Source organism: Carassius auratus, unplaced genomic scaffold, assembly GCF_003368295.1.
Source record: "Carassius auratus strain Wakin unplaced genomic scaffold, ASM336829v1 scaf_tig00022259, whole genome shotgun sequence".
Classification (NCBI taxonomy): Eukaryota; Metazoa; Chordata; class Actinopteri; order Cypriniformes; family Cyprinidae; genus Carassius; species Carassius auratus.
The window spans coordinates 1-26,050 of NW_020525173.1; the positions used below are offsets into that span (position 1 = coordinate 1).

A 26,050-nucleotide genomic window follows, 5' to 3' on the forward strand; every position below is an offset into this window, starting at 1 on the left:
TATATATATATATATATATATATATATATATATATAATTTTGTAGCCTAAAAAAAATTAATAATGCAAAATATAATTATTCCATATATATATATATATATATAATATATATATTATATATATCTGTCTTGCATCTCCTTCTGTCTTCAAGCTTTTGTATTATAAGTCGGTTGTTTTTGCTGTTTTAGAGAGCAATTACAAGCATTGTATTTCATGTAGTATTGTGTTCCTCTCTGAATATACCTGTAGTGTTACTTATGTAAACGTTACAGTTTTTTTGCACCATAAAGTTCAGAAATTAAAGTTTCAATGTCAATTTTCTCCTCTCCTGATCCTTAAACAGACTCTTTTTCCACTGTACCTTCAAGATTACATGCAAAACCCTGTTCTGCTGTAATTTTATTGTAAAAGCATCTGTGGATATCGAGAACAGAGCGTTTGAGGGATGCACGACTGTGGGTTCTCCATGTTTGCTTGTTCTCACCGGTGCAGGCTTCCCGTCGCTGTTGGGCGATCGGTCCACACAGCAGGCGCGGGACACCAGACCGCACTGGTTACCACACGGCGAGGGTGAGGTTCACATGACAAACCTCGCTCCTGGGCCGCCCGGCCGAGCAGACAGCACTCACAGCACGTCTGCAGAGGAAAGAGGACAGACTCCAGATCAGAGACACGAGGAACACAGAAACACCTGCACACATGCACTGATGCACACATCAGCATCCTTCCACGGCCTGAGACTACACTACACACAAGAGAGAGTAAAGGACTGTCATTTTATATATGTGATATCAAATGCTCCTTTACAAAATATATATATAGATATAGCCATTTTATACATATAACATAAAAAAATTATATTATTAATAATAATATTATTATTATTATGTGTAATATGTTTTAAACTGATGATTAACCAATTTTTTAAATAATTAATATTAATTATTTAATTAGTAATAATATAACAATCATTATTATTTTTATTTAGTTTATATACATATGTAAAAATTATTACAATTATTTTTAAGTCTATATATAGATATATATATATTTATTTATTTATTATTATATTTTTTTTACCAAAGTGTGTGGGCTACTCATTTTAGGCTTAGCAACATTTTAAAGCCAAATTTTTCTCACTCCACTCGATGTTGCCACCAATGTAGAGTGTTTCATATCCAGGGGTGGTAAAAGTACTCAGAAGTTATACTCAAGTAAAAGTAGATGTATCTAAATAAAAAATGACTCCAGTAAAAGTAGAAAGTCCTCCATTCACTTGAGTAAAAGTACAAAAGTATCCGATTTAAAACATACTTAAGTACCGTAAGTAAAATATTCAGATTAACTGTAAATATCAATAATTAAGCAGATCAGTTGTTTTGGGAGTGATATGCAGTGTTTTAATTGAACAAATGATGAGATTAGATACTTAAGAATTTGTTAGATTTACAATCAAAAGAGACAATGAAGAACCTTATCGCAGTATAGGGATTGAACTTTCAATAAACATGTTCCATAACATCATAGCTATATCAAACAGAAGATGTGCAAGATATAAGGTAAGACTGTTTCAGAATATCAATGGAGAAGAACCACCTCTTTAAAGAGTTAGTTCTCCCAAAAATGAAAAATCTGTCATTTGCATTTTAGGGGCTAAATATCACGTTATTGGTATTGTCGCTTCGACCTGCGGACATGAAAAACAACCACAGATTTGTCAACACTGGTTGGCATATACTACACAGAGCCGTAATTCACTGACAATCTACACAAAATCGATTTTTTTCTCAATTTTGATTTTGCACTGTAAAAAATTTCTTGTTGTTTTTACAAAAACTTTTTGGCAGCTGTGGTTGCCAGAGTAATTTTGTAAAAATACAGAAAACTGTAAACACATTTACGTCAAAAACTGTTAATTTTACAATATAAAGCTGTAATTTACAAACAAGAAAATGTGAATATAAACCAGTAAATTCAACAACACACAAAATTAAATCTGTTTTGTACCTTGAAAATACTGACAACCACCATAATAATAAAGATGGTACTGTATAAGAGAAAGCCACATGAAGTATCAAAGCTCATCACAAGTAGCTTCACCACAAGCAGAAGTATATATTAACATATAGAAGGTGCACATTTATGGAAACACAAAACACCATCATGGTAACACACGTGATACTTAAATAATGCAAAAAAACTTCATTAAGCAACAGAAGATGTAACATAAAGCTCAAATGTACATAACTGATAACAAGAACTATTTAAAAACATGATTATTTAAACAAAATACTTTCAAACGTGGAGTGTCACGCAGGGAATTCTGGGAATATCAGTTTACAGTTTTAGACTGTAAATTATACATTGATTTGTTCTTTTTTTACTTCTAAAAGCTGTATAATTAACAGAATTTTACTGTAAATTTACATTAAATGCTTTGTTAGATCTTTTACAGTTTTTCCCTGTATATAGTACGGGAACTTACTGTTAACCTATTATCAGTTTTTTTCCGTAGCGTTTTTACAAAATTTTACAGTTAAAATTACACTTATTTTTTACAGTGTGTGTTAGTTGTCGGTGGACTATGGCTCTGTGTAACTGCCGCTCCACCTGAACCAGTGTTGCCAAGTCTGTGGTTGTTTTTCATGTCCGCCGGTTGAAGAAACCCCAATCCCAATAACTTGATATTTAGCGCCTAAAATGTGACTTTTTTACCAAGGCAACCCTCCCAATAAACGTATATTTTAACCCCGGGAAGCAATTTTTTATCGGGGAACCTCCTGGAAACGCGTTTGTGCTAGTTTTGGACTAGTTTTGAGAAGCAACTGGTCAGGATTTGTTGTGAAAACCTGGCAACCCTGAACCGAACGCACATGCTGGAGATATACTTCTAATTACAGGAGCGTCTTTACTGATGAGATGAGCATGCCCTCCTGAAATTTCATTCACCCGTGGCAGGCAAAGAAGACATTTCAGCCAATAAGAATCTCCCTTGACTTCAGTGAATCCAAACATATCCTTGAGATATGGCCATGGGTGATCCCTGTCGGTGTCGGGAATCTCGGGATCATTGCGGGCAGCAAGAGCTGCACTATCACCTATTTTAGCGGTCATCTTCCACCTCGAACTAACTGCTGCGTGAGCGTATGTTGGCAAAGAACTCGTGAAGTCGCACGTTCTTTTTTTTCAAAAGAAATCCAACATTTTCATTGGTTTGTAAAATCAGTGTAATAAATACTTGCAGCGAGCATGGGGAAATTTATCGGAGTAAAAAGTAACTTTTTGTCTTTAATAAAGAAGTGGAGTAAGAGTGAAATAGATGCAAATAAAAACATACTCAAGTAAAGTACAGATCCCCGAAAAAAATACTTAAGTAAAGTAGTATTTTCACTCTGTTACTTACCACCACTGTTCATATCAGTAACTTATCAGGCTCTGTTTCTTATGCCGCGTTTCCACCGAAATTACCCGGAACATTTGTACCAGGAACTTTTTTTCCCAGGAACTTTTTCCCCCCAGACCTGTAGCTTTCTGTGTTTCCACCGCGGTGTAAAGTACCGGGAAGATTAGGCAAATGTCTGGTGACGTAGGTCTGCGCGCGTTTCTCAATACAAAGTACGCTGATTTTAGACGTGCATCCTCGGTAGTTTAGACTTTGTGCATTCGACTCGGGAGTGTGATGTCTGCGACGACGCAAGTCCGGTAATTCTGCAAACAGCAGCGTACTCGATTAACATCAGTCAGCTGACCATGGCTACTGCAATCTCCCTCTCTGTATATTTACAATAAAACAAAATAGGATATCAAATACCACTGCCTCCTTTCGTTTTCATTTAAACAGCTGCAGAAATGTACTTAGTTCAGGGAAATGTGTATATACAGCCATTACAATGAATTTGCCTTTTTAATTTTTATTTTAACATATAAATAAATTGAATACAGACCAAAGAAAACCTGTTAGATTTACCCCGCAGCTGAATTATAGTTTATGTTTAACCACTAAAGACACATCAGAGCCAGCGGCACGCATCAGAAGATCTATCCGAGATGAGGCTGCTCTCGGCGGATACATGATCACTGTCTCCGAGATCGGCCAAAAATATTTTTAAATAGGCGCTGTCTTTATAAATAAACCACAGATTTGAGTTTTAAACAACAACATTCTCAGCTGAAATACTTTTAAAATTACATTTCATGACACAATAACAGTAATATTTTGAAAAAGTTGATCTGAATAAATGCTGTGTGAACTCAACCAATCAGCATGTTTGGCACACAAGTCCCGCCCCCAAAAGTTCCGGAACTTTGGAAAAGTACCACCTCGCCAGCAGGGACTTTCTGAGGGGCATTTTTTTACCCGGAACTTTATTTAGTTCCTGGTACCAGGCCAAAGTCCCTAGTTCCTGGGTAAAGTTCCTGCGGTGGAAACGCGGCATTAGAAGGCAGCTGTCTATGTAGGGCGCAGACAGTGAAGGAGTTTACTGAGTGTCAGGACAAAGCCGTTTACTGCGGTTTACAGACACAGATGAGGACTGCTGCAGTCTGTCCACCAAACACAGTTCACACCTATGTGAAAGATTTCTGCCAATCCTTTCCTACCACACACACCGAAGCTGGAGAGAGAGAAGACTGAAAATATATTCCTCTAGAGGACGGATCCTGACCGTAAGCAGCGTGGCCCGCTTCCCAGACACAGATAAAGACTGTCAGCGATGATAACTCACTTCTGCAGATCTTTCTGACATTAAGAGCCAAGTGTGGAAAAATAGATCCGTTTATATTATAAACACAAGCTAATTAAAGGAGCAGGTCATCAACTGTGTGAACATAACAGAACAGAACAGAACAGAACAGAACAGAATATAATATAATATAATATAATATAATATAATATAATATAATATAATATAATATAATATAATATAATATTAAATAATATAATATTAAATAATATAATATTAAATAATATAATATAATATAATATAATATTAAATAATATTAAATAATATAATATAATATAATATTAAATAATATAATATAATATAATATAATATAATATAATATAATATAATATAATATAATATAATATTAAATAATATAATATAATATAATATAATATTAAATAATATAATATAATATAATATAATATAATATAATATAATATAATATAAATGAAATATATTGAAATATAACATAAGATCACTTCTTTTTTGCCTGATTCTTAGCCTTGCATCACATAATTTGAATATTTAATAAGTAATTATAAATATAAATATACTATAATAAATATAATTAATTTTTTGAGATTTTAAATTATTTGAAGTGAATTATATATTTATTATAGTTGTATGTAATAATATACTACACAGCAGATGTTTAGATGATCTCTGTTAGCATCAGAAAAGCATTTGAGAAGCAAACTGATGCTAAATTGTATTTTTTTCAAAAAAATGTGCCAACATAAAGTGAATTCGCCCGCGTTTGTTCTTGTTTCATGCACAAATGCTCTTAATTTTGATGTCATCTTTGGAAAACGAGACGTAATAAATGCTAATCAAGTAAACGGATCTTGATTTAAGATTGTTTACAAATTTGTTCAAGAAAGCAGGATGAAAATCCTATTAAAATCCTATTAAATCCTATTAAAAGCATTTTTTTTAAAGTAGGCTAGTTCATACTACTTTTGCACTACATACAGAAGTTTTTAACAAAAGTACAGACTGAAAATGAAGTCCAAATCTCAAGAAAAATCACTTTTTGTGTGAATGATCCTTTAAGTCATAATCCGGTGGATCTTTTATCCATGAGTGATTTGAATAAACTGAACAAAGGAGGTTTTTGAGAACTGAAGACGCTCGTCTGGAGTTTTAGAGGAAACACAAACAGCTCTGGTGATTTAAACAGAGCTTAAACTTGTCCTAACATCATCTAACACCCGTTTCAGATAAATCAGGCTCGCTGGAAACCATGCATCTGACAGGTGCTCTTAAACGCTCTTCCAGTCCTGCTGAATGACACCTGGAGGATCCTGATGTCCAAACACACTCAGGTGTGTATTAAACCTCCAACACACACTCTATTCTTCATCCTGAGCCTGTGTGTGTATAATCAGAGCTGGATTTATCACAGAAACAGCCTGCACCTCTGTACTGTGGGCATGTCCCCTCCTGCTCAGCGTAAACAGTGCTGAGAGAAACATCTCTAGAGTTTACATGAGCTATGAACGCCAGGTTTATCATCTCATTGTGATCTGAGAGTCTGACACAGACGTGTTTGTACAAGCTCTGACTAGCGAACACTCATACAACAGCCACAAACGCTCAGATCACACCCAAAATATGAGACTTAGGTGTGAAATATAAACACAGATGCCATTTATGTCGAAGAGAGACACAAAAAGACGTTTGTTATAGGATAAAATGATACATATACTGTTCAAGATGAAGACAATTTGGCTCTGTTAGTGTCTAATTAGGGGCAAAGTCAGCCGGCTTTCAAGGCTGGATTTGACCTTTTGAAGCATCAAAAAATATCACCAATGTATATATTATTATTATTATAATGTATACATAATTCATGTACATTTGTTAAATTATTTACTACAATTATAGAGCGAGAGAGAGAGTTAATATTTTAATCTGATAATAATATTTTGTATAATATATATATAAAATTATAAAAACTATATAATTTTTCTTTCAATAGCGAATACTATTTATGTTATATATTCTATGAATTATTACATTAAAATATTATTTACATATGTAAATAATATTTAATCTAATAATGATATATTATTTTTTTATAATGTAATAAATTACATTACAATAATATAATAAACGTAAATATATATATATATATACACACAAAAATTATATATTTATTTTATTAAACAATGAATAATATATATATGCTACTTATATTATTTACTATATTTTTATGTATATATATATATAGAGAGAGAGAGAGAGAGAGAGATAGAGATTACATAATATTTTAATAAAATACTAATCTACAATAATAATAAAAAATTAAATTACAACAAAAATGTTTAATATACACTATTATTATTATTATTATTATTATTATTATTGTTATTATTATTATTTAAATAGTCAATACTGTATATATTATATACTATGTGTGTTATTACATTTAAATATTTACATATATAAATAGTATTTAAACTAATAATAATGATATATTACGAATGCAATGTAATGCATAACATTATGATAATAAATATAATATTAAAAACTGAATAGAGTCCATTTCTAAAGCATGCACATATCATATGCATGCAGCATTAATATGCATGTACTGAATGAATCCCAGCACCTTCGCCGTCTTGGTTTCACACGTGCTGCTGGACAAGAGAGCGTCACAGCTGCCCTGGTCCTTCGCCATAATTGATGCCGCTGGTGCATATGTTGTCTTCAAGAATCGCAGTACAGCACTGTTCCTGAGCGATCCTGCGAGACAAGCACACACAGTCAGGTCAGGACAAACCGTCAGAGAGATCGAGCACAGTGTGTGTGTGTTGTGTCCTTGAGACAGACCCACAACACAAGGGTTTTCTGGTGGACTATCAGCTAAATAATACATACACAGCGCTGGCTATTAAGTGATTATATCTAATCTGGATTACATAATCAGATTGCAAAACTAAGTAGTTAGTACTGAAAGCACTTGTAATAAGATTTTATAATCATACACTGTAATAAAAATTATGTTTTTCAAATAGGGTTTTTGGAGGACGTTTTCAAAAGAAATAGCCATTTCAGTTTTTATATTAATTTCTTGTGAAATTTTGACCTCATTTTCTTTCATCATATATATATATATATATATATATATATATATATATATATATATATATATATATATATATATATATATATATATAATTATTTTACATTTTTAAATACCAAATTAGAACAGTTTTTGATTATATTATTAGTCCCACAATTGCAGTAAATAATTCATAATTTATTGATTTATTGATGTTGTTTATTGTGCTTTATTTTTGATTGTTTGTTTGAATAAAAATGTATGCTATATTAATTATTAGCTTTCCATCAACTCACGAAACCTGGTTTGTTTGAGTAAAGTCAAGTATATTTTCTTTATCATTTATAAAATTAATTTTTGAATAATTCTAACATATAAATAATAATAATTAGTATTATTAAATTATATATATATATATATATATATATATAATTTATAATATGTATGTATATATATATATATATATATATATATATTTATATATATTATAAATTATATATATAATGTATAATATTATATATAATAATATTTGTATGTAATTTAATTATTATAAAGAATGTTTTATGTGTTATAATAATGGAGCAAATGAAACCTATTCAGATCTATGTGATGAACCAGTTGTGTACTCTAACCTAAAGAATAAACTGTGTAATCTGATGGATTACATTAATAACTACAAATGTTCATCATGTGATTTGTAACCAGAAGTGGATTTATAGCACTGTAAACAGCCCAAAGGACTTCTGATTAGCAAGAAAGATGACTCAGATTGTGCAAGACCCCAAAATTCAATCGAATTCACTTTTGTTAAATGAATTCCTGGTGAAGCACAGGGCAGATGTTGGAGAGCAGAAGTGGGGTGCTCTGTGACTGTGAGCGTCACTGTTTGGTTCTGCTCCAGCTTGGACCGCAGCGCTGACGCATGGAGCACAGTTTTTACGGTAAGACGATCGCTGTTTGTCTCGTTCGCTCTTGCTTCACCCTCTTTCACAATCCTCCTCGCAGGAAAGGCCAGGACCCTCGTCTGTGGTCGCCTTTCACCTCCGAACAGCCTTTTAAGGGAGAAGTCTTCTGCGATTTCTCCTTTCACTTGTTTTTCCTCTTTTCTGAGTCTGAAATAATCTGCAGATTTCCTGTTATTCGAGTCACTCTCTCTTCTCCGTCTGACTAGGGTTTCACCTCGGTGGAATTTCCCGGATTTGGAAATATTCCCGTTTGCCTAAGTGCGCCGTTTCTGCGCGCTCCCAACCCCCCGAACACCACCAAAGCGATCCAGAACCATCGTCAGCTTTTTCTTGCAGACGCGTCTGATGCCAGAGCAACACGATCGGCTTGGACTGGCACTGAACGCTCATCTTATCATGAAAGTGGCCACTTCTGACGATGATGCTTTGCCTCTGCACAGAACATCTGATGCAATACTTTAAAAAGCACTTTTGGGAAGCCAGAGTTGCGTCTGTTGGATTGGACGCATGCACAGGTTTTTATCCATCTGGCAGGAGCTAAGTTGTGGTGAATTAAAGTATTTACTTTTACAGGAATGTTTCACCCAAAAATTCCTGAGAATGTACTCGCCCTCAGGCCACACGAGACGAGTTTGTTTCTTCATCAGAAATGGAGAAATGTAGCATTGCATCACATTGCAGTGAATGGGTGCCGTCAGAATGAGAGTTCACACAGCTGATAAAAACATCACAGTAATCCACAGCACTCCAGTCCATCAGTTAACATCTTGTGAAGCAAAAAGCTGTGTGTTTGTAAGAAACCAATTTAGCATTAAAACATTTTTAACTTCAAAACATTGCTTCTTGTCAATATTAACACTTCCTCCAGTGAAAAAGTCTGTTTCCTGTTGTCTCTCGGATCAAAATCCACCCAGATGTTTGTTTAAAGCTGTTTTGGACTGTGTTCACTTGTAAACAGTGCTTGATCTGTGCAGATTTCTCTCCTGATTCAGATGAGTTTACTTTTTCACTTGAGGAAGCGTTATTATGGATCAACGTTTTGAAGTTAAAAATGTTTTAATGCTAAATTGGATTCTTACAAACACACAGCTTTTCTCTTCTCAAGACATTAGCTGAAGGACTGGAGTGCTGTGGATTACTGTGATGTGATGTTATCAACTGTTTGGACTCTCATTCTGACGGCACCCATTCACATGCATTGGTGAGCTTGTGATGCAATGTTAAATTTCCCCATATCTGAAGAAGAAACAAACTCATCTACATCTTGTATGGCCTGAGGGTGAGTAAATGTACAGGAAATTTCCATTTTGGGGTAAACTATTCCTTTAAGGAGAGTAAAACCATTGCTTTTTCAATTCAGTTTTGACAACTTGTTGACATTTAGACATTTAGGCTGTTACCAATCAAATTAAATCAGCACAGAAGCTGCACCTGAAGTGGCATTTAGATGTATTTACACACTGTTTAATGCAGGAAATGTATACATCTAACATGCAATTACAAATTTGCAATAAATAATGTTTTGATATATTAAACGTAAAAGGTTAAACAAAGATATTTGAAATCATTTAAATATTAATAAATTGTACATGTGAAATTAAAATGGCCAGTAATAAGTGATTCATTGCGATTGAACCGAATCATTTAAACGGTTGATTCATTCAGGAACGAATCCCCGTCATGTTCCTCAGAGATGTAAAACAGTGCTATGGCTGTGTTTGGAGTTACTTTTGTTGTCGAAATAGCGCAAAAAGAGGAAAAATGGTGTATAAAACTTAAGTATGTTTTAAAAAATCAATATCACATTTGTAATCATGGTCATTTTTGGAGAAAAACGGCAGGCAAGTGTGAAATTCATTAACTATATGAAATAGTATAAATATAGGCATTTTCTGCCCCCTATGTCTAGATTTTGTGTTCATTTTAAATGTGTTTTAATAGACTGTATCATGCAGTGAAAGAACATACTGTAAATGCACACTAGTCTAGACTTCATCATGTAATGTATGCGTGCATCTGAAGGGATGTTTTGAATGTTTTTTGCATAATACTCGATAATGTCAAATTGCACATTGTTTAAACAACAATTATGATATTATGGCATATGATGTATGTCGCACAGTCTTACCTGCAGGTGGTGGATTCGGAGATAAGAGGCAGACTCGTGCAGTCCTGGGACTCCTGGCCTCTTTCTTTGCCATCCTTACAGCAGTCATCCAGCGAGATGGGATCTGTGGTCTCTGGGAGGAAAAACAAAAACAGAAGAGAGCATTACGCAAACCAGACGATCCCCACACACACAGACATGCAGATTAGAGGTTTGCATTTTTCCTTTCTCTGTGGAGTGTCACAAGCTTTTGGTGCATAATGAAGATCTGTAAAGTTGCAAAGACTAAAGTCTCAAATCCAAAGAGATAATCTTTATCAAAGTTAAGACTCTGCCACGCCCCCTAAAACACCTCGTTTAGACACGCCCCCACATCTCTACATCACCATGTGGAAATATGTGCGTACTGCCGCCCAAATGTTGAAGCAAAGAAAGAAGGCGTGGTTTCAGTAACATAGTTAGTGTTGAAGAAGTCATATCAGGGAGATGTGTGTGTATCCAGGAGAAAACAAAAGCACTTTATCTGTTCTTCTGAAAGTAAATACATTTACGAATCTTTAAGATTACTTATAAGATTTTATGAACGACCGTTTCGTGAACCGAGAAGAGGAGGTACTTCTGACTTTACTACGACAATCTGGCGCTTCTGAATCAGCTACTGTTAACATGTTCTGTTATTAGTTAAGTATTCGCTGTTGACTGTTTAAATGCAGAGTTTTGCGCATCTTGTGTGTGTGTGTGTGTGTGAGGGAGAGAGAGAGAGAGAGAGAGAGGGGCTTAACCGTCCATTGCTTGTCTACTATAAACGCATACAAGCCTTATTTAATGTTTTTTGAACATTAAAGCATATCAACATATTCTGTCACACCAAAAACACAAAATAACGATCTGTAAAAAAGCCCCGTATGACCCCTTTAAAGCTCAAACTAGGCCTGTAAAATAGATCCAGAGATGAGACAACTAGTCTGGTGCGGCCACATTTTACGACCAAGTCTGAAGCAATTCAGGTGACTGTTTGCTGACTGATTTCTCTGTTAAAGCCCCACACGCAGCGGTAGATTTGCTGGGGCTCATCCTGTCTGATGCTGATTTCTGTTTTTTTGGATTATTCCTGCGTCGTGTGCTTTTACCGTTACAACTTATTTATTGGCAAGTGAAAAATGGTGGTTAAATTCAAGAACATTTACCAGCCATTATTATCTCTTACAGCCATGAAAAACTGGATTTTGCATTATTTAAAAAAATACACAATTATAGTTGTACAAAAAACACTATTCTACTTATTTAATTTCATGTTCAATCAGTGTGTTACTTGCCGTTTCTGTGTAATTATTTGTGAAATGCACTAAAAAATTTCTTATATAAATATAAAATATATTTTTTGTCAATGATAAAGGGGTTATCTAGCTGATTTCCCGTGCATATTAGAAACAAAATTAATCTGAAATGATTCTGAGTATCTGAAATATTCAAAAATAGATATATTATAATCAGATATTTTATTTAAATTAGAGAATCAGGTTTATAATCATAATTGTTTTCTAATTAAACATTGTCAAATCTCAAAATTGTTACATATATTAATTATATTATTAATGGGTTTGCTATCTCAGATTATTTGATTTTAGCATAAGATATTTATTTATATATTTAAATTAAACATGATAAAATATTATAATATTTAATTTTATAATTAATAGCTTTAAAAATGAATAGATATTTGAAATAGCTAGATTTTTTTATTTTTACATAAGGTATTTATATTTCATAATATATTATCATTATAATATATTTTATAAATGATAATAATAATTACTTTTATAATTAAGAGGTATGAGAAAATAATTAATATATTCAATTTAAATATTCAATTAATATATTCAATTATATATATATATATATACATATATATATATATATATATATATATATATATATATATATATTATATATATATATATATATTATATATATATATATATATATAGCCGTGTGAGATGTTAAAAGTCTAAGAGGATGTTAATAAGGTCTGAACTGTTTGCATCAGATGGTGACATGACCTTTGTTTAATTAGGGATGGATGGCACATGGAAAACCCCCTTAAAAAGTTACTGGCCCAAACCCTGCGGCTAAAAATAAAGACTCTTCCTGGATGCTCGGTGGGGAAGCAAATCCTGCCTGTGGCCTTTTGGTCTTCTTCCCTTTCAAAGGATTCTGTACATCATTAAGGAGGAGATACGATGATGTACACACATTTCTATTCTATTGCATTCTATTCTATTCTCCCATCTACCAAAGTCTGTCCTTCAACCAATCAGGAAGAACTACTGGGCATCACATAATTAATATTCATGAGCGGAGCTGATAAGCATTATGATGTGCCCCGCCCACTTTTCCTGATTGTCTCTTGATGAGGCTCTGTGTGTTAATTTATTGATTTATTTGTTTTTAATCTTCGTTCTGAAGTAGCCATTGTTCTATTCAGTTTCCATGAAATCAAATCAATATCTGTCCTGTCTGGACTGTATCTGCCTTGTTTGTTTTCTTTCCACAAGCATTTTTCCACTCATGCTGAATAATGTTTATCGTCTGGCAGATGAAGTAATTTGTTGATGGGCAGCTAGTCAACTCCGTCAAACACGTCTGACTCTCTCCCAAAGATTAAAGGCCATAAAAACTACTCCAACGACATTTCCAAACAACCATCAGCTGACGCAAGTGGACTCGACTGGATCAAACAGATCGTTAATTTCCCTGCGGTTTCCATCATCTGCCAAAACGCTAAATATTTTTGGCAGATGAGTCTTTTGGACTCTTAATCGAAATGCCAAATGGCTTTTATAAGCAGCAATTTCTCCACATAAACACAAATATGGACTAGAGTTAAATAAAATAAAGTTAAATACAACATTGTATTAAATAAAAATAATATTAAAATAATTTAATAATTAAAAAGAATTTAATAATAAGTTAAAATAAAAATAAATACAATTTAAAAATAATAAATTAATATAAAATAAAAATAAAATAAATAAAAACAAAAAATGTAATAATAAATAAATTAAAAATATATTAAATAAAAAAAAAAATTTGATTACAAAATTGATATAAAATCAAATCAAACAGTTGCCCAGAATAATTTGCAGGTGGTTTATAATAGCTGTGCGGTACAGTAAATAATGAAAATAGTTGTTTCTGTAATAGAAACTTTTTAAAGCCCAATAAAACTAAGATAAAATGCTCTTAAGAACAGCATTAGAGCACGAAGCCAGCTCGACCTTCCCATCTCTGAAAACACCAGCCACATGATGCAATTCAATAAACTGGTCCAGTTCTGTTGCCGCTGTTTAAACACAGTTTCTTGTTCTGAATTATGACCTCCACCCACAAACCACATTTGTGTGGTGACGTTTGAAAGCAAGAACGTGTGAGGAATGAACCTCTGGAGAACTGAGTGAATGTTCAGACACAGACGCTGTTGCAGTCCTGGTATAGTTACGATAACTAGTCAACCCTGGCTGGTGAACACAGCTTTACTATCTGGCAGCAAAGAGCATCTCCTGTGCATGTCCATGTGCTGTGGGCTGCATCCTGTATAGCAAGCCCTCATTGGCTACTGCAAGCCAGACCACGCCCCCTCATCTAATATCCACGCCCCCTCTTCTCCCACACTGTATCTGTGACTCAGAACAAAACACCTCTGCAGGGGTAAATCATAGTTTTGTGAGAGCAAACCTTTGATTAAGAAACCAGCAAGAGACTCAAGTTTTAGTATACAAAGACGTGATGTTAAAAAAATACACATATATTTGTTTATTTGAATAAACATTTAAATATATAAATGTGTGTGTTAATATTTAAATGCATTTATATATATATATATATATATATATATATATATATATATATATATATATATATATATATATATATATATATATATAAATCTATATAATATCAGTTTTGAGATCAATACATCTTTGTCTGTATATGTATATATTATATATGTATTGTTATTACACTTTTAATACATTATAGTAAATAGTAATGGAATATTTACTATATACACAATATAGTATATAATAAATGATATTTTATTGTAATGAGTATATAATATATACTATTTACTATTTACATTTTTTATGTTTTTATGTATGAGTAACTATAAATACAACAAACTACTATACTATAATATACTATACTATACTATACTATACTATACTATAACAAACTATTAAAAAAAGATATACATTACATATTTAATTATTATATATTTTTTTATTGTTAGTATGGTAAAGTGTAGTATAGTATCCCATAGTATTGTAAAGTATATATATGTAAATATAAAATTTACTATAAATACAACCACCTATAGAAGTATACATTACAAGTATATACAACTATACTATCCATATGAATATATATACATACACATAAACACATAAATATACTGTACTATACTACTGACTATATACTCACTATACTATACTATACTATGTATATACAACTATACTATGCATATACATATACACATACATATATTGTACTATACTATTACTAACTATATACTAACTATACTATACTATACTATGTATATACAACTATACTATGCATATACATATACATATATTGTATTATACTACCACTAACTATACACTAACTATACTATACTATGTACTATGTGTATACTACACTTTACCATACCCTCTATTGTAAGTTTAGCGAAATACTTTATTTGTAATAAATATATTATACCACACTGAATCACACGTTTATATGGTACGGATATCATGTAGTACTTATTCAATACCTGGTATTTTTTGTAATGTACCAAGTGATATTACACTTTTCTGTCATCTTATATTGCTTTTAAAAACTTGTAAACGACAAAAGCCAACACATGCAAAGCAGATGGAGACAGAAGGACATGATGCGTGTGTCATGTCAGATTTATATGTTATTATGTCACAAAAACAGTGTTTCATTCACAGTCCGCTTTTCTGCAAGCTCTAGGTGAATGCATTGTACGAGCAGCAGTGATGTGATGTGAAACTCACCTTGGCCCCGCAGAAACCCGCACAAAGACAACAGCACGATCACAGAGAGATCCATGTATCCACACGCGACGAGACAGAGTCTTTTAAAGTCTCTGAGAGGAGAAACACAGACAGAAAGTCGCGTTGAGGCTGACTGTCAGAGCGCTTTAATGAGCGCGTGTCCGCGGCGCGTTCTGGGGGCAGGACCGAGCACTCACGGACGCGCGCTTCTTTTTTCATTACGTAGTGGCTTGCGTGATCAGAATAATGCACAAATCCTGATCGTCCGAATCGAGATTATAGAGACTCTTACTATGGTAAATTCAGGCAAATACCATTCTGATTGGACAAAAGATTAACCAAAATGTCAGAAGGAGTCTTAAAACTTTGTAAACTATTTACATGCATCAGATCCCATATAAATAAGAGCTATATTATATCAATAAGAGCTGTAGCCTGATAACCCTTTCATGCATATTAAATAAAACCAAAGGTAAAACTGACATTTAATTAAAGAAAAATGTATATGGAAATAAACATAAGATTTTTATAAGCAATTCTAACAAGTGCTCTTTTTTAATAATGCATGGTTTGATATCTGTTAATATGATTTATATGTTACAGATAGTTGATTAGGTTTTCAGATATGTCACTCTACACTTTTTTTTTTTTTTTTGGATGAAGATTGGTTTGATTAAAGGGAGTGATTTAAGTTTAATTGCATTTCTGTCATAACATCTCAAGAGGCTTTGAATTATGATTGCTGAGGGTTCGCTTTCCCTCACCGTACATCTGGAGAGGATCAATATCATACAATCTGCAGACATATTAAATATTTCTACTAACTCTTGGTTAGAAATCATACTCTCTGAAATCTCAAGAATGAAATTCATCCACGCTGCCAATGTTTTGGGCCATTCATTCACTCATAGAGGCCGTTGAGCAATAAATCAGGCTGACAAAACTCTGACCGATTGATTTTATTTGCTCTTTCCAGACGCCTCCGCGGTAAACCTCTGGTTTCATCTCACCAAATGGCCCAACAAAGATTCACAGACGCGGGGAGATGCATTCTAGACGTTGAGAAACCGTTTATGAGGCATGAAGACTATTTCAACTTGGGCTCCGGAAGTAAAAATCCCATTTATTTTTCCCAGAGATAAATTAATTATGTTGTATAATTGTATAATTTCTGGTGAATAACTACACTACCAATAATTCTGAAGGGAAATTATGTAAAACAGAAATTGTCTCATAAATGATGCTAAATATGCTCAATTATGGTAATACTTCTGAGAACAAAAAGGCAGAATTGACAGATTTAAACTCACAATGCTGAAAAATAAACTCCCAGTTCTGAAAAACAGTTGAATTGTTGAGAAATTAAGTCAGAATTGCGAGATATAAACTCACAATAGTTTTTTTTTTTCTTCTCAAAATTGCAAATTTATTTATCAAAATTTGGAATTTAACACAGATAAATGTTATAAAGTAGGAATTTAAGATATAAACTCACAATTGTGTTTTTGTGTGTGCGTGTGTGTGTGTGTTTTTTTTTTTTTAATTGCTAATTTATCAAAATTTGGAATTTAACACAGATGTACGTTAAAAAGTATGAATTGCGAGATATAAACTCACAATTGTGTTTTTTTTCTCAAAATTGTGAATTTTTTATAAAAATTTGGAATTTAACACAGATGAATGTTATAAAGTTGGAATTTAAGATATAAATTCACAATTGTGTTGTTTTGTGTGTGTGTGTGTGTGTGTGTGTGTTTTTTTAAATTGCTAATTTATCAAAATTTGGAATTTAACACAGATGTACGTTAAAAAGTATGAATTGTGAGATATAAACTCACAAATTTGTTTTTTTATTGCAAATTTTTTGGATCAAAATTTGGAATTTAGCACAGATGCATGTTATAAAGTTGAATTGCAAGATATTAACGCACAATTGTAAAAATATATGTTTTTTTTTCGGAATTATACTTTATAGTTCGCAATAATGAGTTTATGTCTCAAAATTCGGTGAATAAAAAGTCAGAATTGTGAGATATAAACTTGTAAAGTAACGATAGTAGCGTCCACACTATCGTCTGTTTATTCTAAGCTGATGCGCGTCTGCCACTTTAAATCCTCAAGCTCATTATATCAGGATGGATTCTGATTGGCTGTCAATGTTTGTATCGTTCATCATCATTCTGAAAACGATTCCGCAATGACATCGTTCCTTTGTTCCTTTATCGTTATAGTTGTGGTATGGACTCTGCTATACAGTAATATTGACAACTATTTTTACAACTTTACCTTTATCTTTATCGTTATCTTTATCGTTATCGTGCTTGGTGTAAACCGAGTCCACACTACAGCTATAACGATAAAGGCACAGAGGAACGATATCGTTGGAATCACTTTCAGAACTATTTTTTCCAGCTGATGAATGATTCAATCAGCCAATCAGAATCCATCCTGCTATAATGAGCTTGAGAATTTAAAGCGGCAGACGCGCTAAGAATAAACAGATGATAGTGTGGACGCCAATTTTGTTATCTTTATAGTTATCGTTTATGGTGTGAACGTGGCTTTAATGACATAAACTAACATCTGCAAGTTATGAAGTCAAAATTGCAAGGGAAAACAGTCAGAATTGTCGCAATTAGCTTGTTTTATTTTTTATTTAGTGATGGTTCTAACATTAAAAAAAAATGTCATCAATATAAGGAAAAAAATACTTCGGAAAGCAATGCTACTGAAAAAGTACTATATAATGTATAATACTGAAATCTGATTGGATGAACTGCGTGGAGTAAACCTTTGTGAAACCATCCTCAATATCCTTCTATGACATATGCATTATACATTCAGACGCACATGTGTCCCTTTTTTTTCTTTTTTCTCCCTCACACAAATCTGATTTCCTGAAATTAGCAATCATGAGTGAAATAATTGCCAGACGATATAATAAACAGTGCTCTGCCAGGCCTGGGTCTGGAGTTTCAATCAGTCGCTCCCCCTGGGCAGAGCGGCCAATAATCAAAGCCACATGCTCACAGCTGGAGAAACACACAGTGGATTGAGTCGTGCATCTGAGGCTTTAGACAAATGGAAACAGATATATCATGCTCTGGGTGGTTCAAATTGTAGAAGAATCAATAATGTTAAGTAGATTTCGAAATATTCTGGTGTAAAACTCACCGGCATGATGCTGTGGGTGATATTTATTTATATAGCAGACATTTTAATCCAAAGTGATTTGCATTCTAGGTATAAATTGGTAATCGTTTGTGATTCCTTGGAATAGAACCAATAATCTTGCATTATGTTCTACCAGGGTGCTATAAGTAGTTGCTAAGATCATGCATCCTCATGTCTTTGTGATCCTTCTGGTCTAGATACTGTATGGCTTTGTCATTTTTTTCTGTGTGCATCTATGGACTTTATTTTCACTTGTTTTGTTGTCTGTCAGTTGAAATGGAAGTATTGAAGCCAGTTGCTGCCATGCAATAAAACATAACATTTTTTTTAATTAAAACTTTTTATTTCACGGTTCTAAACTTCACAATTCTGAGTTTATATCGCATAGTTCTGACTTTTTTGATATGAAATAGCAATTCTGATTTGCTCACAGAATTTTAAGTTCTCACAAATCATTTTTTTTTTCACCATGGAATAAAAATATAAAAATGTAATTGAAATTTTTTATTTCACAGCTCTGACCTGTTTTCACAATTCTGAGTTCATATCGCACAATTCTGACTTTCTTTGATATGCATTTCAACTTTTTATCTCACTATACTGACTTTTTCTTTAATAAAAGTAGATATACTTTTATATAAACTCAGAAGTCTGTCTTTCTCACAACTTCATTATTCTTCTCAGTATTCTGAGTTTACTTCTTGTAATTCTTTTTTTTTTTTTTACCATGAAAAAAAAACGGTAACTGGGCCTTTTTATCTTTTTTTCCCCAAGATTGTGAGAAATTCTTGCAATTCAAATCTTATATCTCACAATTCTGCATTTATATCTTTCAGTTCTCAGAACTGTGAGAAAAACAGTAAGAATTGTGTGATAAACAGTCACAATTAGTTTCCTGTATTATCTCAAAATTCTAAAAAGTCAGAAAAATTCAGTTGCCGTTTTGTTTAATATCAAAATTCGAAAAGTGCAAATTGTGAGCTAAACATTTGTCGTTAAAAATGTTTAATGACCAGCAAATCATATTGTTATGATTCCTGAAGGATCGTGTAACACTGAAAATTTAAGTAATGATGCAGAAAATTCAGCTTTGATCACAGGAATAAATTAAATTTTTACAATATATTACAATAGAGAACTGTATTTTAAATTATAATAATATTTCACAGTTTTCACTGATCAAATAAATGCAGTCTTGGTTTAGCACAAGAGACTTCTTTCAAAAACAAACTTTTAAACAGTAGAGTAAGTTTGGTTAATGTTTTAGTGGAGCGTTTATATTCGGAGGAACCTTCATTGAATATATGAATTCAGATCGCAGGCTGATGCATTACAACATGTGAATGAATGTGAGTCTGTGTTTTCTGTATGAATAAACATGACCTTATAAGGGCCCCTGAAGACCTGATAATGGATGCCAGATTCCAGGTCTGTTTGGCACAAACTCGACAGACATCTAAAGCCCAATTTATGTCAGCTCTCAGTGCTCTGCTATCTTTATTTCTCTCTCTCTCCCTCTCTTAAGGGTTTAACGAGGACCAGAGCCGAGCCAAACTGTGGCTCTCAGAAGGAAATTAGCACGGCAGAGGTCATCTTTAAATGAGGGTAATCTCGCAGGGGGCTCCAGCGCTCTTTTGAACTCAGAATGGGTCCGTCCTGCCTTATCTGTGTCACACAGCGGAGGGCCGCAATCACAGCAGACCCCCTCAGACCGCTTTCAAAGAGTCCAGTCAGGTTTCACTTCTAACTGAGATTATTTTGTCACGCTGATGTAAGGTAACAACTCGTAATTACTGGAATAGTGCTCAATGCTTTTTCTTTACATTTTATAATAAGGGCTATGAAGATACCATTACCTGGAATCAATGATGTTTGTTTGCTGATTTTCTGTGTATTTAGTTATTTATTTATATTTTGTCTAGCAATAATAACATTAATAAATACATTTAGTGTAACAAACACTAAAATAAAATTGTTTCTCTCTCTCTCTCTCTCTATTTACACACACACACACACACACACACACACACACACACACACACACATACAGTTTAAATGTTTGCATTATTACACTAATATAAATCAAATGTGTCAGTGTATAGATAGATTTTTAAATTTCATTTTAATTGCATAATTAAAAAAAAGTTCAAATTCAAAATCTATATTATTAAAATGATTGTAATAATGTAATTTATATAGTTTTACAGTCATTTAAATTTGTGTGTATTAAAAATGTGTGTGTAATTAAAATACATTTTTATGGAATTTTTTTTAGAAACTGAGCACACACACACACACACACACACACACATATATGTATATATATATATATAGAGAGAGAGAGAGACAGAGACATATATATATGATGTGTGTATATTTTAGATATATATTATTACAGTTATTACCTTTTTTTGCAATTTTTTTAATTAAATTTTAAAAATGATTAACTGGAATTAATATATATTATACAACATGTAGTCAATAAATGAAAGTCTAAATTATGTCATTGCAATATCATTTTATATTACAATATAATAAATAAACATGTTTTATATTACACATTTCTACTACTCTGCGATGTAAATCTGAAGGACGGATATTTGTTCTTTGGTGGAAACATTGGATTGACTTTTTTAGTTAAATGGTTCCTTTATCACTGATTTGTGATGAGACATTTCCCTTTAGACAGCACAAACCATCAGAAGTAGATGCACTGAAGTGAAATCATTCATTTTTATGAGGACAATCTCTATTACAAGAGCATTTGATCCATTACAAACAGCAACAAAGAGCTTTCAGCAGGACTCAAGTTTATGTCCTTCTCGATCTGCCGTTTTATGGGTGTCTTGTAATCCATTACTCGCTGGTTTGTATTATTATATGCTTGCTCTACAGCTCTCTTAGTCTTGGCCTGCTGTTTGTTTGCGAGGAAGCTTGCCGTTCCAGAGGAAGAGGGTTTTTATGAAGTGAACTGCTGGTTACCTGATGATGATGATGATGATGAGATGATAAACGTGACACTCATCTGAGACCACAACCACGCTCTAATCTTCTCCATTGTTTTCAGGGGATTCTGGGTAATCTTCCAGAGGTCCACACGGCTCAGCTCTGAGGTTTCGCCTGTGAGCGCTGCTCTTTGGTGCCCACTAGTGAGTTGTTTTCTGCTTTATTTCCTCAGCACTGGATCAAACTATCTAACCAAGTCATCAGGCAAAGTCAGCAATAATCCATCTGTTCTGGCATCTGCTGACTGTGGCTTGCATTCGAGACAAAACTTGAACAATGAATCAATTCATCCAGACAAAACAATACCATCAGCAATCCTGTATGTGACTGTATTATCTTATGATAATGTGGCTTAAATTGTTTCCTCTCTGAAAGGATTGCATTTAATACAAGTTTGCAGGCTAGATTAAAATAGAACCAACAACAAATATTTTTTTTTTTTTTTTTTTTTGTGATTCACACATAATATTTATATATATATATATATATATATATATATATATATATATATATATATATATATATATATATTTAAATAAAAAGTACAAAATTAAATTGACGATATTTTAGGAAAGTAAAATAATGTATGTGTAATTTTATATTTAGTTAATATTGTTAACTGATACTAAAAGCCATAAAAATGCATTTTCGTTGCTTAAAATAAAATAAACGTCAACTTAGATAAAATAAAATGTAAAACATTTTTTTTATTATTATTTAATTTCAGCTTTTAATAATTTCAATTGTCTTATTTTCGTTTAGTTTAAATTGAAATAAAAAATAAATAAAACTACCTAAACTAAAATAAACTAATAAATAAAAATGAATAAATATATACATATATTTATACAAATTAATTTATAAAAGTAAAATGAAATCATAAAGTATTACTAAACCTTAATTAGAGTAAAAATATAAAAATAATATCTAATTCAAAATATTTACAAAAACTATCACTGTATATTATTGTGATGCTAAAATAACACTATAGCAAACAATATCTTAAATATATGGTGAAACAAGACAAAACCTATAAATCAAATAAAAAATAATAATAAAAAATATTTTAAAACTTGTATTTTTCTTACAAAATTAGTCATATTCTGTCAATAGACTTGTACAGGAATTAAAAACTAATAGTTTAATTTAAACAAATTAAAATGAATAATTATTTTTTTTTTTTCAATAAAATCAATAAAAATACAAATAAATGTGACAGAAATCACTGAAATTAACCTTTCTAAATGATTGAAAAATGAACTTTTCAAATAGATATTTTATGTCAATATTTTATATTTGACGGAGAAAACATTTAGGGATCCTTTGATGAATAAACATCTTAAAAAATGAACAACTCAAGTGATTGAAACACTTTATTTGCACTTGTTAACGATTAAAAAGTGGCACGTTTAGAAAACGCAACTGCGAAAGCAAACTGCTTGTTTGTCCTCTTGCTTGATATTATAAATCACCGCCCTCTTTGTTGACGTTCTCTCTAACTTCTCCATTTGTGTTTCCCTGAAGAAACAAATGCTCCAGGCTTGAAGTAAACTATGCCAGAGTAATCATTTTCCTTTGAAATATGTCTTTAATATGCATTGCTGGCAGGGAAAATGCACAAACATTTTGTCAATAGTCTAATCAGAGTTGAATCGCATGAATGCAAACCTTTGATCCTCCAGATCCTGAAGTCCCATCATGCATTGGTTGTTTTTAAATGCCACACACAGATTAAAGCACACTTCAAGGATTCTGTGCTCCACAGCTTGTTTGAATCTAGATGACGCCACTCGGGCCTCGTACTCGCTCGCTCATAAAATCTAAACAGCAGAGACACACACACACACACACACACACACAAAGACACACAAAGCAAACCCTAATGTGCTTGTGCAACGGCGAGAAGAGCCTAGACTAAACAATTTAATACACCAGACGTCAACAGAGACTCGACTCAGCTGCTTGGATTTACAGCGCTGAGATTTCTGTGTTTTCTTAGCATCAGATGTATGAGTCTAACAGATCCTGGCACTGCTATTTGGGATGAATCCGCTGGGTTATAAAACCACTTCTCGGGCTCAGCTGCGGTGGGACGGTGAGAGAGGGGTCGTAAACTTGCGCCCCTTGCTGGGTCCCGGTGGGGACGAGCCTGTGATGTCACCCCCCTCCGAGAGGCCTGATGTGGGCTCGGCTGGATCCAACCCTCGGGAAGAGTATAACACAGTTTAGAGCAGCTAATGTAAGCAATGTCAATTGTAAATGTTATAACAAAATATTTAGTTCTGTAAAAAATATTCATTTAAAACATAAAACATTTTATTTGTTTATTAAAAACTGTATTATATTTAAAATGTATATATATTTTATAAAAATGCATTTAAATACTTGCATATATAAAACATTTATTTATTAGAGGTCGACCGATATTTGTTTTTTATTGACAGCCGATGCCGATATCTTAGAGAGCAGGTTGACCGATAACCGATATATATATTAGCCGAAATATATATTTTTATTATAATTTATAATAATATTTTCTTTTTTTTTTAAAAATTTGAAATAATTAGAAAAATGAATTATATTAAAAACAAATGTGTAAAATAAACATACTTTAGATGAAAAACGTCCTGATTCTGTTATCATATTACAGTATTTTTGACAAATAAATAAATGTTTAAAATATATAAATGAAAAGAATGTAAACACTGTAACCAACAGGGCACTCTGGGAATCTGGTGTGAATTTGGATTATTATAATTTTTTTATTACTAAAGCTAAGGTTACATTTATTTTCATACAGCATACATAGTGGGCAAATGGATAAAGCACAGCATAGTTTGAAATCAAGCTGAACCGCATTCAATTTGCACAAAAAAACACACGAACGTGCATGATACAAATGCACACTTCACAAGATCGCACAACTAGATTCGATTAAGTCTGCAAAGTCTGTGCAAGTAAATGTTTATTAGACATTTGTTTGCATATTTTCTGAAAACCAACGGTAAACGACAAAGTATTATAATGTTTGCCTTTCTATTACTTATAATATAAAAGAGATATCGCTTTTCAACACTTTTTGTATAAGTTTTTAATTAATTTGTCCAAACGTTCTGTGTGATTATTAGACAGACTTCTATCCATATTAGACAGAGCTTTTAAACGAAGACAGAAAGCAATAAAGACGGAGAATATGAGCACTGTATGTGTGCAGGCACCGTCAAAATAAAAGTCTTGATCATATCGGCCAAACTGAAAAACTTATCGGCCGATGTCAGTATTTGAATAATGCCAAATATCGGCCGATATATCGTGTAGTATTTATATATTGAGGCCTGATTTGGGTCGGCTGTTATCTAACTACCAGAAAAATAATAATGAGAAAATTTATAAAACTCAATGTGTTAAACAAAATATGAATTTATCTATGTAAAATATTTAATTAAAATAGATGTTTAAAATGTACTATATAACTTTATGTATTACTATTTTACTATATATTTAAATGTACTATATTTAAAATGATTTATTTAAAATGTATTATTTATTTAAACGTGTTAAATATTTATTTAAAAATGATTTACATATTTACTTATTTAAAATAAGTAATGTGAGTCATATCACCTCTTGTTTTATTTAATTAAATTATTTATTTAAAAATTACAATAAAAATTATTTAAAAATATATATAAATAAAAAGTAAATAAAATAATAAAATAAAAATAATCAAATAAGAAACTTTTTTTTTATTGTAGGATGTTTTTGGTGTTTTTAGATGTAATACACATTACTCTCAATTTACATCCCCTTTTTCACTCAAATTAAACAATCAAATAATTGTCAAGTAATTTATTTCAACAGTTGTTTATTTAAACAAAATAAATATGCATTCATTTAAAACATTTAGTTGTATATGTATTTGTGTGTGTGTTTATTGTTAAAATTAAAAAG

The 26,050-nt window shown here is 32.2% G+C and overlaps 1 protein-coding gene across 1 annotated transcript; it reads right to left on the reverse strand.

The window, feature by feature from the left end:
- Nucleotides 1-563: 563 nt before the first annotated feature.
- On the reverse strand, nucleotides 564-16,106 carry LOC113077322 (fibulin-1-like). The gene is made up of 4 exons (XM_026249752.1): nucleotides 15,920-16,106; nucleotides 10,884-10,995; nucleotides 7,338-7,471; nucleotides 564-635 (listed from the first exon to the last, which is right to left on the reverse strand). The coding sequence occupies exons 1-3, from the start codon at nucleotides 15,972-15,974 to the stop codon at nucleotides 7,381-7,383; spliced, it is 258 nt and encodes an 85-aa protein (XP_026105537.1). The 5' UTR covers nucleotides 15,975-16,106; the 3' UTR covers nucleotides 564-635; nucleotides 7,338-7,380.
- Between the last annotated feature and the right edge of the window lie 9,944 nt (nucleotides 16,107-26,050).